This window comes from Amphimedon queenslandica, unplaced genomic scaffold, assembly GCF_000090795.2.
Source record: "Amphimedon queenslandica unplaced genomic scaffold, v1.1 AMPQUscaffold_13411, whole genome shotgun sequence".
NCBI classification, from domain to species: domain Eukaryota; kingdom Metazoa; phylum Porifera; class Demospongiae; order Haplosclerida; family Niphatidae; genus Amphimedon; species Amphimedon queenslandica.
This window is the reverse complement of record NW_003546353.1, coordinates 228,317-242,533: the sequence shown is the minus strand read 5'-3', so window position 1 is coordinate 242,533 and position 14,217 is coordinate 228,317. Positions and strand designations below refer to the sequence as shown.

General features: G+C 38.0%; 5 protein-coding genes across 6 annotated transcripts in view; 1 reads left to right on the top strand and 4 right to left on the bottom strand.

Annotated features, from left to right (window-relative positions):
- The window catches only part of LOC100631658 (carnitine O-palmitoyltransferase 2, mitochondrial-like), a 4,910-nt gene extending 2,289 nt beyond the window's left edge, over nt 1–2,621 (bottom strand). Inside the window, exons 1-8 of one of the 2 annotated variants that reach the window (XM_019996424.1) lie at nt 2,580–2,621; nt 2,465–2,520; nt 2,184–2,404; nt 1,985–2,044; nt 1,830–1,927; nt 1,244–1,374; nt 611–813; nt 7–450 (exon numbers count right to left, since the gene is read on the bottom strand). In XM_019996424.1, the coding sequence (XP_019851983.1) occupies nt 131–450; nt 611–813; nt 1,244–1,374; nt 1,830–1,927; nt 1,985–2,044; nt 2,184–2,404; nt 2,465–2,520; nt 2,580–2,594 (1,104 nt within the window). In that variant the 5' untranslated portion in view covers nt 2,595–2,621 and the 3' untranslated portion in view covers nt 7–130. Of the gene's footprint in view, nt 1–6; nt 451–610; nt 814–1,243; nt 1,375–1,829; nt 1,928–1,984; nt 2,045–2,183; nt 2,405–2,464; nt 2,521–2,579 lie in introns of those variants that run through there. The other variant, XM_019996425.1, reaches the window with a different exon arrangement.
- Nucleotides 2,622–2,655: 34 nt separating this feature from the next.
- On the bottom strand, nt 2,656–4,872 carry LOC100631532 (N-acylglucosamine 2-epimerase-like). Its single transcript, XM_019996423.1, has 9 exons — nt 4,739–4,872; nt 4,606–4,681; nt 4,359–4,434; nt 4,096–4,265; nt 3,699–3,917; nt 3,485–3,615; nt 3,124–3,385; nt 2,902–2,989; nt 2,656–2,775 (listed from the first exon to the last, which is right to left on the bottom strand). Exons 1-9 carry the CDS (start codon nt 4,840–4,842, stop codon nt 2,675–2,677), a joined length of 1,227 nt encoding a protein of 408 aa, XP_019851982.1. The 5' UTR covers nt 4,843–4,872; the 3' UTR covers nt 2,656–2,674.
- Nucleotides 4,873–4,902: 30 nt separating this feature from the next.
- LOC105312761 (rabenosyn-5-like) lies at nt 4,903–7,616 on the bottom strand. The gene is made up of 9 exons (XM_011405651.2): nt 7,510–7,616; nt 7,336–7,464; nt 7,085–7,220; nt 6,892–6,992; nt 6,693–6,744; nt 6,403–6,564; nt 5,976–6,276; nt 5,784–5,870; nt 4,903–5,720 (listed from the first exon to the last, which is right to left on the bottom strand). Exons 1-9 carry the CDS (start codon nt 7,549–7,551, stop codon nt 5,051–5,053), a joined length of 1,680 nt encoding a protein of 559 aa, XP_011403953.1. The 5' UTR covers nt 7,552–7,616; the 3' UTR covers nt 4,903–5,050.
- Nucleotides 7,617–7,720: 104 nt separating this feature from the next.
- LOC100631402 (F-box/LRR-repeat protein 13-like) lies at nt 7,721–12,600 on the top strand. Its single transcript, XM_019996422.1, has 20 exons — nt 7,721–7,896; nt 8,415–8,527; nt 8,583–8,735; nt 8,851–8,971; nt 9,171–9,413; nt 9,466–9,561; nt 9,700–9,725; nt 9,777–9,939; nt 9,996–10,096; nt 10,257–10,386; nt 10,501–10,599; nt 10,737–10,860; nt 10,928–11,090; nt 11,171–11,290; nt 11,367–11,493; nt 11,546–11,626; nt 11,677–11,730; nt 11,808–11,968; nt 12,031–12,111; nt 12,355–12,600. The coding sequence occupies exons 1-20, from the start codon at nt 7,753–7,755 to the stop codon at nt 12,482–12,484; spliced, it is 2,430 nt and encodes an 809-aa protein (XP_019851981.1). The 5' UTR covers nt 7,721–7,752; the 3' UTR covers nt 12,485–12,600.
- LOC100642058 (cytochrome P450 20A1-like) lies at nt 12,560–14,206 on the bottom strand. Its single transcript, XM_003386571.2, has one exon. It carries the CDS (start codon nt 14,062–14,064, stop codon nt 12,646–12,648), a length of 1,419 nt encoding a protein of 472 aa, XP_003386619.1. The 5' UTR covers nt 14,065–14,206; the 3' UTR covers nt 12,560–12,645.
- Nucleotides 14,207–14,217: the final 11 nt, after the last annotated feature.

The following is a 14,217-nucleotide window of genomic DNA, read 5'->3' as shown; positions in this document are numbered from 1 at the left end:
CACACACACACCACCACATCCTCAACTGTAACCCATGGACTGTCAGACTAATGTCACTTGAAGTCTATTTTGATATTCCTACTTCTACCCTAGCTCTCTTTCTCTGCTTTAATTTCATAAATTGGAGGGATCAACTCACAAGATTAAGTACTTGTAAAATATGTTTTAATGCTGTTAACCTGTTCAAGCCGTAATTATGTAAAAATACACTCATGGCTTCCTTAGGCTCGGTGGGTGTGGTATCGTCAAGAGAAAGGACAAATAAGGCGGAGTTTATTTTCTCTAATTGAAGAGCATTCTGCGAGTCGGATACAAGGAGTTGTCTGGCTTCGGCCCAATCGGTTCTATCTAATGACGGCAGTAGAGAGAGAGGGTGGGAGGGGCTGGGGGTGGAGTCTTGTAAAATGGCCTCCAATTGAGCATGTATATCAGTAATGAGTAGAGGGGAGCCTGAGAGAGAGAGGGGGGAGGAGAAAGTGACAAAATAACTAATAAACTACTGTACAATACAGTAGCTCTGAGATACACAACCACATGTATCTAGTATTAATAGCTGTAACATAAGCTACATGGATATACTGTACATCTGTATAACGTTAATGATTATTACCATCAGATTGTATCACTTCCATTTCATAAAAATGATTATTCCTCATGATAATGACATGTCTACTATCGCTGGTTGTAACCAGTTCATCTCTTTCCTTATAGGGCAATCGAGTGGTACCAAAGAGTTTCTTATACTGGACCATGTCCAAGGGGAAAGCATTGATCATGTAAGCGCCATACCATGAGAAGGACTGGGGAATAAACCTTTAAAAAAATAATAATCATAATAATATTATTATTATTATTATTATTATTATTATTATATAAGCATGCATTCAAAATAGAAAATACAATAGATAATAGAGTGGTGCCTCTATATAATGGACACTGTGTCTCTGTTATACAGAGGTGTCCCTTTATGTGGAGGTTATTTTATACAGTAAGGAATGTAATTGGTACACTAGGTGCTGTCTGTTAAATGGAGGTGTACGCTATAGAGAGTGTCCATTAAGAGAGGCTATACTGGTGCATTATCAATATGTTAGTTATTGTTTATTTTATAATGATTAATAATAATAATAGAATTTCTATAAGAATGCTAAAATAAATATTATGTCTACACTCTACAGTAATAATACAATATTATAATACTGAATATAAACCAAAAGCATATTAACACACACACACACTTTACCTTAAGAGGTTAAACCAGCTTTTGTCACTTTTCTCCGGATTAAGATGAAACACTTCTGGACGAAGGACACCATCGGAAAGAGAATTGCGAAAACGAACAGCAGCAAATACAATCTGTGCAGCACGATCAGCCTATGTACATGACTGGGTTTAAAGTTGCTCCAAAATCGGGTCAAAGTCCCTGTACTTAGTACATGGTCTCAGGCCAAATTTTGTTAAAAATTAAAAGGAGAGAATTCTCCATTTTTATAACTTTCCCTGATACGTATACATGTTCTTATGTTGCGTAGAAAGTTTGAGTCAATTCCGATCAAATTAGAATTTTTACGAATTTTTAAAGTTGCTCCAAAATCGGGTAAAAGTCACTGTACTATAGTACAGGGACTTTGGCCAAATTTCGCCAAAAATGAAAAGGAGAGAATTCTGCATTTTTATATTATTTTCTGATACATATACATGTTCTTATGTTGTGTAGAAAGTTTGAGCTGATTCCGATCAAATTAGAATTTTTTACAAATTTTTAAAGTCGCTCAAAATTAAATACCAGCACACATTGTACATTCCAAGAGCACGCTATTAAAACTGACCTGTGACGGGTTCCTGGGGTCATCGTTAAAAGTTAAAAAAGGATTATGATTGAGTACTATAGAGCGACGATCCTTCAAATACATGTCATACCAAAAATCTATTAATTAGAAAGGAGGAGTGGTCAAACGCCCACTCGTTTAATTAATAAAAATACCTGCAATGAAGCTACTGTCTTTATTCATCTTGTCACGCTCCATTAATCTCTTCTGAAGTTCTTTTAACAAAAACAACAAGTGAACTTATACCATATTTACTCAAAATATGTACATGTACATGTATCATGTTTCAGTTTCACATACCATATATGGAAAAAATATGGATGTAAACAAAATTAATTTTATTTTGGGGCTCACCTGATCCATCTGAGCCTTCCTTTGAGAAGTCCTTTGCTAATTTTTGTGTCGTCTGAAATTCCGACTCACTGACCAGTGGCTGTACAGCTGAGAGGTAGCGACTGCAGCTATCGGCCAACTCTGGTATGGGGAGTCTGGGGAGACTGGCCTGGAAATGAAGAGTAGGTATCTTGCTCTCTTGAATGTAGTAGTCATCTCCTTTCCTCTTTTGTCTGATAGAGCTACCACAGAAGATACATCATTAATAATAATAACAGTGGATTGCTGTTAGGCTCATCTACCTCATGCTCAAGGCCCTGGGGGTAGTACAGCATCTTGATAAAGTGAGCAGTCTAACCTAGTCATAAAATAATAATAATAAAGATTACAAAGGAATATCTCGAGGTGTGAAGAGACCTTTCTAAACGCCATCTTGCTAATAAAAAATTAATAATAATGATTTTTAATAATTAATAAAATCATGAATATTTAATAAGAAGAGTAAAATCATTTTAATTTTTTTTTCTTTTTTTAGTTTCCACATTGTCCTTGGTGGTCATCTCAGTAAGGAGCTTACGACAAAGAAACAGAGCACGTGGGACATGGAAGCAGCCTAGAACAATGACAGATGATACACAATGAATGATGATCCCACATTCAGTGTAATAATTATGCAGCTGGGTTGATATATGGACATGCTATAATTATGTTTGTTCTCATGTTTGTCCTAGTGTTTTACCTTTAAAAGGTCCTCCTTTGAAGTCCTGATTAACTTTTCCTTCTCTGTTCAGGTAGCCATACCACTCACCAAACATTTTTTCAGGAAACTACAATAAAAAGGAAACCATTATATATACTTCTAATGGGTACAGTTTAAATTAGTTCTTGCAGCATCATGTTCCGGCCTTCTTTTAAAATTAAACAACTATTGTTTGTGTGTGTGTGTGTGTGCAGATCTTACATGAGAGCAAACGTAGTCAAAAGTTGCTTTAAAGGAGTCCCAGTAGAAGTCATCACTTGTTACTTTGTATGCCATCAAATAAGCAATCAATGCTTCGCAGTGCACCCACCAAAGCTTCATGTTCCATTCCAATTGGGTAGGAAACCAATTTATACCACAATCGAGATAGTAAAAGAATCCTCCATGTTCCTTGTCCCAGCCATATTCTGAGGGTCTCTTTATGAATTGCCTGATGGCTTTATCTTGAAGTTCAACATCACCTCTGTAAACATTAGGAGTAACAACGTAAAGTGATTTATAAATGAAGTCTTTAAAATCTACTGAACATGAAATGGGACAACATGAAGTGGAGGATGCTCACTTTGTGAGTGCTTCCTGTAGCAGAAACCAACCTGCCTCTATAGCATGACCAGGTATTGACAATCTTCCTTGACAGCCTTCGGGAAACCCACCGCTTTCTAAAGCATACTCATGTATCCATCTTCCATCATCCTGCAAAAGATAATAAATGTATCATACTTTTCTTTCACAATTTTAAAGACTAAGAGTCTGTTAATCATTATTATTGTTATTACATGTTTGAGAATTGCTTCAACGCTCCACTTGAACTGCTCGGAATATTTCTCTCTTTTCTCGGCCTCGTTGCCACAAAACTCAGTCAATATATTCAACAACATCATAGGATATCCTAACTGTCTAGTGGGCAGAGCACCAGACAATGCTGGCATTCCAAGGCCACTGTCGTCAACACAAATCCAGTGTATTAGCTGCTGGAGCATCTCTTCTGCAGCAACCTGATGATAAAGCAAATAATTAATGCTTGTATTCAAATGGAATTAAGGGATTATGACAATTTGTCATTATTATTCTGTTCCTTATAAACTATAACATCAAAGTTTCCCCACTTTTATGAATGCTACAAATCTTTTTATAATGCACAATTTAAAAGTTCACAGTAGCACAATTCTATACCTCATATTTGATGTTTGATGTTGCCCTGTACAGTTCAATGAGTCCAATAGTATAGAAACATTCAGTGTAAGGTTTACGCTGGAGCTTAACTGGTTTACCGTCTTCAGTGACAATAAAATAACACCTGAGCTCATCTTTAACTTTTACATATTTCAACAGAAACTCTCCACCTATAAAAATAATAACAAAAAAGCAATCAAAAGTATCGTTTAATTCCATTATTTTACAGAGCTGAATTTTTATTAATATTACTGTTAAATTACCTTGAATGGCTGCATCAAGTATATCATGATTGTGATATTCCTTTGTTTCATTGTAGAGTTTAGCCAGCATCCAAACCTGCAGGGACATGAGGTAAGAGCTACAGGTCTTAAGGAACTATTGCAACATAACAGCAAGAATGATAACAGCTTTACAAGACTGAAGATTGCAATCACATAAAGCAGTCTACAAGAAAGGGGTGGGACTGGCATACAAGACCAATGTTAAAGGTACTAGGAACAGGCCTACCTGTCTCCCTTGAAGCCAGCAATACTTTAAAGTGTCATAAACTTCTCCTCTGTAGCTGAGGCAGGTGTAGTATCCACTGCAATAGAAAGGTGTGGCTCAAACAGTGTTAGAGCATGCTTGCTGTTTCATTTACCCGTTCTTATTATCAATTGAGTTGCTCATCCAAAACTTAATGTTGTCTTTTAGTTGAGAATCAAACCATTCAAGAGCTTCAGCTAAATCCGACTGCGAAGCCATCTTTACTGTATAAAATCCCACCTTAAATAGGCTTTGATTAAAGGGGTTTCCTCAAGCTAGTGACATTGGTAAAACAGTAAAATCGTCATTAAAATAATGAAATCAATATAGTAATTATTCAGCATATAATAATAATAATAATAATAATAGTATAACATGAGAATTAAATATAACAATAATCAATAAATAGTGTGCCCTAATACTGAAATCAAGTTGTTCCTCTTTCCACCATCAGTGCTTCAATTTCATGCAACGACTCCTTGAGGGTAGCTACTTCATCAAATCTCTTTGCCTGCTCAGCTTGTGCAATATAACCCAGCAGCTGCTGTCTCTGGAGCTCAAATGGATCAAGCTCTCCATCGTCAAGGCATTCTGTCACGGCTGCTTCAGCAGTCCAACCACGATTACTAGTGCTGGAGGTTTCGCCCGATTCTTTGATACCAAAAACAGCTTTAGCCTTTCGCTTGAAGGATGGGGAGATCCGTACTTTACTATCAATAGCTGAGAATGATATATCTAATCGTGAAGATGAGCTGTTCTCTTTCTTCATTCCGCTAGATGGTAATTGTAAAGTGTTTGGTTCTTTCTTGCTTCCAAAGAAGGCCCCACTGTCTCTTTTATTGGCTGCAGCAGCAGCTGCAATCTCAAGCTCTCTTTTCTCTTCTTTCTCCTTCAAGAGTCGAAGCTTCTTCTCTTCTATTTCTCTTTCTTTCTCTCTCCTCAAATCTTTTAGTTTTTCTACAGTAGGTAGGCCAGGCAACATGAGGAGGTTATCTTGCAAGTAACTGCTAGCAAAGAGACGAATGTTCCTCTGGACTTTGAGACACGAAGGACTTGGCTCTCCGCCATCATCATACTTGAGATTCATAATACGTTTACTAAAAAAACACAGACACATCAGAATAATGATTAAAAATTAAATGGAACAAAGTTCTGCTCACCTAAGTGCATCCACTACCTCATAAAGTTTTACTAAATCTTGCCTGACATTTTGAGCATCCATCAGTCTGAAGTGATACTCCCCACTCCTGCAATGGAAGAAGATTTGTTTACACATTTAACACATAAGTTGTGCCGTGGCCTAAACTGTGTTAACCTATGCATTTATGAGTGAAAATATATTCCATACTTACAATAAGCTGTCGGCCATTTCTAGATACTTTGGTTTCAGTTTCTCTGCATTAGTCATTGTCACTTGCATCTTCTCGTAAAGTCCAACCACTTCAGTTCTACCTTCCGATGACATCCTGGCTAACTGTCTGACTAGCAACTCCTCACAAGATGGACACACTCTCAGCTCATCTGAAGTGTCCTCATCTTCATCATCCTCATCTTTCAGGAAACGTTTCAATTTATTTTTCTTTTGTTTGCTAGCAGTGGCAGCTGGATCAGGAAGGAGAGACCTGTAGTTGGGATTATCGGACATCAGTTGATCTATAGTGAAAGAAGCAATTGTAAAATGGGGACTCTAATAACAGCTTTGAATGACAGAATAATTCAATTTCAGTTTGTTTTCATAGTTCTCCCCTTCTTCTCCCCCCCTCTCTCTTCTCTACTAACATGCTTCAGAAAAAGGAAAGAAATTTGAACACTTTTTACATATGACATCTCCACAGAGTCTGCAGTGATGCTTCCTTCGGTGAATGTTAAACTCACGACTGCATTTCATGCAGCGCTTGCTCTCTGAGTCTTTCTTCCAAGGTACAATGTCCTGCTCCAGAGCTGAAAGGAAACAGAGCATGAGAAAAGAAAAGAAAGAGGGAGATTATAATGAAGCTTGGATTATAAATGATGTAATACATAAGGTCATAGTCTATGTGATTTGTGTCAGTAAACATTTAATTCTGTACCTTTAAGCTGCTTCTGTTTCATAGCGTGCTCATTCTTCAGAAGTCTTAGTAGCTACAGAGACAATATGGAGATCATTTATTTACAAGATAGCAAGTGATTGATTTGATGTATGCATCTAGTTATTGAGCAACACACTACATAAACTTTTCTCTCCTTTTGTCCTCTCTTTAGCCCATGACCAAACCAAGACATGCTTACCTTTTCAAGTCTGACCAGAAGTCGATTGGTTTCCACGGCGATACGTTGAACGCGTGAGTCCCTTACTTTACGAAACGCGTCCAAATGATCTCTATATTTACCTACAGTACATGCACACAAGAAAACATGATGCCTGTAGCAAGCAGCAAACACCATTAGGTTGTGTTTTATGTCTAATTATCATCAAACATACCAAATTCTTGTTCAGGCCAGAGTGAAGTGTTGATTCCTGATACTCCAATTATCGACTGAAACCCCTCCTCCTCCCCCTCTCTCCTCACTCCTACTGCAGCTGCTCCTTCACTAACGACAGACTCCTCTAGCCCGCCCTAACAATAAAATGAAGAGTAATACAGTAAAGAACTGCTCTATGAACTCTGTGAGTTGGGGCATGCAGGATGATCCTTGAATTTTAGTTTCATTTATAAGATATCGTCAACCTACCCTTTGCTTGGTGAGTGTTGTCTTTGCTTTCCCAATAAACTGCTTGAAATTTGCTTTCATTTTACCAGTAGCAGTGTCATTGTGCTCTTCCCTAACGTGTCTTTCCAGTTGACTAACGCCAGGCAGAGCCTAAGGGAACCAGTGGTCGTTATAATAATGACCTCATAGAGTAACCTGCATGCACAGGGGGCAGATGAATCCTTCAAGCTGAGCCATTTCTTTGATTTTCTCTCGTTTTCTCTCTTCCTCTGAGGTTTAGGTTTTCATTCGGGGAAGAGCCACGCCCTAAACAGGACCACACCCAAAAGTTCTAATATACGGAGACTTTCCGTAATTTTTGTTTATTTTGTAGTGGAAATAATTTACGGGAATAGACGGACTCAAGCGGATTTGAACTATAATAACCATGGTAACTGGATGGCGAGAGAAAGAAACCTAACTAATAGTTCGTCCCAGGAGGTAGCGCTTCATGAAGGGATGCAGTCTCTCGTCTCACTCGAGGGCTATAGCCCAGAGCTCAGGAAATATTTGGAGGGTCATAAATGGCCTTCTGTAATGGAGGTATGGCTGGGAACTATACTGGGGATGCATTTTTGGCTACTAGAGAGAATTCTATTATATTTCCTGATGCATATACATGTTTTTATGTTGCATAGCAAGTTTGAGCTGGTTCTGATTAAATTTGGATTTTTTATGAATTTTTAAAGTTGCTCCAAAATTGGGCCAAAGTCCCTGTACTATAGTACAGGGATTTCAACCAAATTTTGCCAATATTAGTAACGCGGTAGCGTTACTAAGTAGGATTCACCCCCAAACAAAATGGCTGCCACGACTTTTGCAGCCTTAGTACAGGGATTTCAACCAAATTTTGCCAATAATGAAAAGGAGATAATTTTCCATTTTTATAATATTTTCTCATGCATATACATGTTCTTATGTTGCATAGAAAGTTTGAGCTGATTCCGATTAAATTTGGATTTTTTATGAATTTTTAAAGTTGCTCTATAATCAATTTAAAGCTCGTACAGGGACTAACCCCAAGGCCTATACACTATGCAATCCTTAACTATTCTCCACAGGCTTTATTCAGTGGTTTAGCTGTCATGGTACCGAGAGATCCCTGGGTATTTATAGAAAATAAGCTACAAGAGGTTCACAGCAGTCAGACATCATACCCCACTGACATTGAATGGTAACCACACAGACAGAATACATCATGATCTTTAGAGTACACTGTATCGGTGTAGGGATTGCTTCATTGATCCTGACCTAAAGCCAGTGAGGTCTTTCTTTCAAGGCATTAGAGATCCTTATATGGACGACACTGACCTCCCCTCTGAGTCCTTGCTTGAAGTTGCTTTTGATTTTCGTCGTAGGAAACTATATGGACTTTGTTTCTAGTGAGTCCCTTAACCACAAACTCTCACTTTATAATACACTCACTGTTGTTATGGATTATATATCACATATCAATAGTTCTACTGGGATTCTATTCTTTTATTTCTCTTTTTGAAGTGGCTGGATTAGGTTTCACGAGCTCATTAAGTTTGAGAGAGCAGAAGAAAAGCGTAAGACTTCCTTTGCTGAAGGACACCACAGGAGCAGATTAAAAAGGATTATACTCACTAAATGGCATATATCCTTCAATAATACATGATACAGTACAGTCTTAGTGCAATGTACAGTAAAACACTATAGCAGCAAAGGCAGCAGCTTTCATAAAGCATCATGAATTTAACAAAAGGCAATGTCAATGTAGATTAGCAAGTCATTATTATTAGTATGTGCTCTTAATGAACTATTACTACAGTTATGCTCCTTAACAAAGGCCACACAAGTATGCTGTATTGAAGAGCCACAGGAGAGAGAAAGCAATGGCTGTCATGAACAATGTCTTCCAGTTTCATGCAAAGAAGCGTATCTTCAAGGCATGGCTCACCGACACTGTGGAGTCACGCAAAGCTAACCTCTTCTTTCAAAACCGTGGTCGAACAGAAGGCGAGGGAGAAGAAGAGGATTGGTTCTATCCTGATGGTCAAGACCCCATCTCACTGCTACCTCTTGATATTGCAATAAAGGTACACGTAGGATCAATGACAGTAGTACTAATACTGGTTATTTTTTTATTAGATATTCTCATACTTGGGAGTCCCCAGTGTGTGTAGGTGTGCCCAAGTCTGTAGAGCCTGGAAGGACATGTCTGAAGACGCAAGACTCTGGAATAAGGTACACCGTATATGTACTTGCTGCCAGTTGCTGGGTATTTGAAGCATTGATTTGATATGTACATGTACATCCACACATTGAAAAATGTAGATATACATGTAACTTTACTTATAATAATGATCATGTATTTATATGTAGGTAGATCTATCCCCGATTGGACATTAGTAAGAAATAAGTATTATATTCTATTGCATTTAAGCTCATATTCTTATTAGCCTAACTGACTCCTCCCTTCTTCAATTATTTAATAAATGGAGACCGTTCCTGGGTCATCTCTCACTTCAGAAGTGTGTCCTTCTCACCTCAGATAGTTTCAAGTATATCGGCCAGTGTCAGAACCTGCAGGATCTCAATCTGTCCGAGTGTCAAGGAATTACGGTACCCAAAAAGAGAAGAATGCTCCTTCTATTTTCCATTATATTAAAACTGCACAGGATGAAGCCATCAAAAGCATTGCTATCAGCTGTAGTGGACTCTTTTATTTGAACCTGTCATACTGCTATGTTACTGACTCCATCATTAGACTACTAACAAAGTGAGCTATTGTACAGCTACTAAGATTAATACTGCTACTAAGATTAATACTACAATTAAGATTAATACTACTACTAAGATTAATACTACAATTAAGATTAGTACCGGTATTAGGAATATACTGGAATATTTGCATGAATGTCTATTGTATACATGTACAGGTACTGTAGGAGTCTGAACTATCTCAGTTTATCAAACTGTACCCAATTCACTGGCAAAGGGCTCCAGTCCATATTGGCAGGTGAAGGATGCCGTAAGCTGGTCTACCTTGATCTCTCAGCTTGTGTACAGGTCTGACATTAATCATGTATGTAGTATGTACATGTGCTAATGTCAGTAGAAAATGATGCTTTACATTCATTCAATGGTGTGCACTAATCACTCTCTCTCTTCTTATGCTTGTAGTTATCAACTGAGGCACTCCTCTTCATTGGTCAGGGGTGTCCAATCCTTCACACACTCACTCTTGATGACATCACTGACCTGGTGGATGAATCAATCATAGTCAGTCACCATTAAATAGGCTATGTCCTTATCTTTATTATTATTATTATTATTATTATTATTATTATTATTATTATTATTATTATTATTATTATTATTATTATTATTATTATACATGTACATTGTGTGTATTATAGAACTTTGTGACTCATTGTCACACACTCCGTCACTTTTCGCTTCTTGGGAGTTCCTCTCTCACTGATAGAGCATTCAAGCACTTGGCACTTGAGAATAGGAAGTTGAAGACATTCAAAGTGGAAAGTAACCTAATTCATTAACCTTACATCCATTATTGTACTCACATATTGCTTTGTTTGATTCATTGCAGATAATGATCACATAAGTGACCTGTCTCTCAGGGCACTAGCGAAATCCTGTCGTGATTTACAAGTGGTTTATCTAGCTGGTTGTACTAAGATCTCTGATCAGGGCCTTAAATCACTGGGACATCTTAAGAAAATACACTCACTTAATCTTGCAGATTGCTCAAGGTGATCAATAATGCTAGTTAAAACACTCATCATTATTTAGAAAGTATAATACATTTATTTTTGTGATTATTATTATGTAGAGTATCAGATGCTGGGGTGAGGTATATAGTTGAACACAACAGTGGCCCTGTACTACGTGAACTAAACCTGACAAACTGTGCAAAGATATCTGATGTGACACCATTACGAATAGCGCAGCAGTGAGCCACACTATCTAATGCATGCAGAAGTCATTTACATATTCTCTATCTTTATTATGTAATCTGCCGTTTTTAGTTGTCGTAATTTGATGTATTTAAATCTTTCATTTTGTGAGCACATATCAGATACAGGTGTGGAGCTATTGACACAGTTATCAAATCTTGTTGATCTTGATGTCACTGGATGCAGTCTCACTGATCTGGTAAGACCACAGTACAATACAATAGACCCTCTCACTCTTATCACATACACAGGGAGTCATAGCTCTTGGTCAAAATAAGAAACTGATGCATCTTGGCTTGTCTGAAGTTGATGTTACAGATGATGCTATTATTGTTAGTCCATTCTATTGATACTCAGTAATTGCTTACTTTTTAAATAATAGAAAATGGCAAAAGGATTGAATAACCTACAGATAATTAATTTAAGCTGTTGTGAAGTAAAGCATTTCATTCTTAATCCACCATTGGTTGTGTTCATTCTCTTGTTCTTTTTCTCCTACTATTAATAACACAGGCATTAACTGATGCTTGTGTCCAAGCCTTGGCCTTCAACTGTCAGCTACTTATTAAAGTGTACCTAGCAGCATGTCCTCATCTTGGTGACAGTACAGCCAAATATCTTGCACAAGGCTGCACTTGGGTACAGCACATTGATCTCTCTGGGACTAGCATCACGTAAAGGACTACTCTATTTATGCCATCATTAGTTGAGAGTGTGTTCTTTTTGTTGTATGCAGTGACCAGGCTCTGAGACACTTGGGAAAATCCTGTCATCATCTCACACAATTGGACATTCTCTCTTGTGTCCATGTTACCAAGTGAGAGTTTGTACTAAAATCCTTTTACTATTATAAAAGATACTCTAAAGCCTGGTTTCCATATACAGTAGTTGTGGCTGTTGTATGGATTCTGCATACAACTGTTGTAGAGATAGACCTGGGTTCTATAACTCCATGATTGTTGCAACAGTGTTGTAAGGCTGTTGTAGGGGCTATATGGAAACCAGGCTTAAAGGGCACTAACTACCATAGAACAACAATTATTACTGATTTATTTTGCAGGGAAGCTGTTGTGAAGCTGCAGAAGATCTGTCCCTCAGTTAATTACAACACTGATCCTCCTCAGTATAATATGCCAGCAAGAGAGGATATGCCTGAGCTACCAATGGAATCACTACTCAACCGCTTGTGAAGAGCACCACTGGATGTGTCTTTTAACCCATTGCACCATTACATGTACATGTATGTACCAGTATGTATCATTCAGTATCTTAATAGAGAATGTTAACAATAAGCATTCAATGTAAATTAGCAAAAATAGCAACTATAAGTTTAGTATCAAAACTTTTTAATTTATTCTCTAGTTTTGACCTGAAAGTCAATTTCGTGACCAGGAGATGTTGCTATACCATATTTCTTTGTCAGGTTTGTATCTTTAGTTGAGAACTCAAAGCGCTGGAGGAGTATAACGACATAAATGGAAGACATTATGTATGTGAAGTGGTTTGCAGGACAGCGGCGGAGAGTAGAGACACCAAACGGTCGAAACTCGTGACCTCTTTTAGCATGCTTACTTCTGGGACCAAAACGATCAGAATCAAACTTCTGAGGATTGTCCCACACATTTGGATCATGCATTGCCACACCTAATGATTGAATGATGGGAGTATTAGCTGGTATATGATAACCATCCACAACCACATCTTTGTCTGGACAGTGAGCAGAGAAAGATGTCACTGTGCTCACACGAATTGCTTCATCAAGAAACTGCCTCAAGTAAGAATTGGAACTCATGACATACTCTTTCAGCTTCTCACCACTGGCTTCTTTTCCAACGATTTCTTTCATTATCTTGTCCTGGATTTCAGGATGTAGTGCAAGGTAATAAAATGTCCATGTCAAAAAGTAGCCAGAGGTGTGGAAACCACCCATGAATGTGATCACATTTGACATTATTGTCTCCTCAGGGTCACCAGAATTAAGGAGTGCATCCATCAGTGGCAGTGACTTCCTCCCACTTTGCAAGTTTGACCGACGAGCCTTCATCATTTGCTTCAGGTATCCTTGCAAAACCTTGAGGTTTGACTGAAAGTCCTTTTCTCTCTGACTTTGAGGCGGAGGGACATCTAGAACACGTTTGTCCATTTCACATTTGCAAACATGATATAGAGCAGCAAGCTCATCTATGCCTTCATCATTCTCAAATATATTTCCAAGAGATGTCATAAGGATTGCTTTAAGTGTCATTCTTGTAATGCTCTTTAAAAGGTGTATTGGTTCACCAGAGGCCCACGTCTTTGCTGTCTCATGAGCAATCACAACTAAATCAGGAACAAAGGATTCCAAAAAATCACCTCTCATTGTACCACGAAGCATTTTCCCTTGTCTCTTCCATTCATCACCATTGACACTCTGAATGCTGTTGGAACCATGAAGAGGATCAAAGCAAGGCGCAAATATGACAGCAGGCCTATTATAGATATTCTCTGTGTCCTTGAATGATTTTTGACTGCAAATGCTGACAACACGTTTGTTTCTCCACCAAAAAGATACAACTGGGGAGCTTCCTTCTTTGTGCTGCTTGGCAAGATAGTGATGAAGACTACCGGCACTCATGGCCACTGCAAGATCACCTAGCACTGGGTCGGAAGGTTCTTTATTCCAACCTGGGATCAGTTTAGTAGCGGACCTCTTACTGTTTAACCTTATCCAGAAGAAATAGAAAAGAATGGACAAGAGTCCAACGCAGGCATAAAATGCATACATGTCCATCTTCTTGGCTCGCCCATAAAAGTTATTGCTCTAAAGAATCAATATAAGAGCCAATATAAGTGCCACCATTTATGGGTGTCACTAGTAGTGACCTTTGGATGATGCAAAAATTGGTTTACACTTCCTGTGCTAACTCTACCAAGATGATTATGA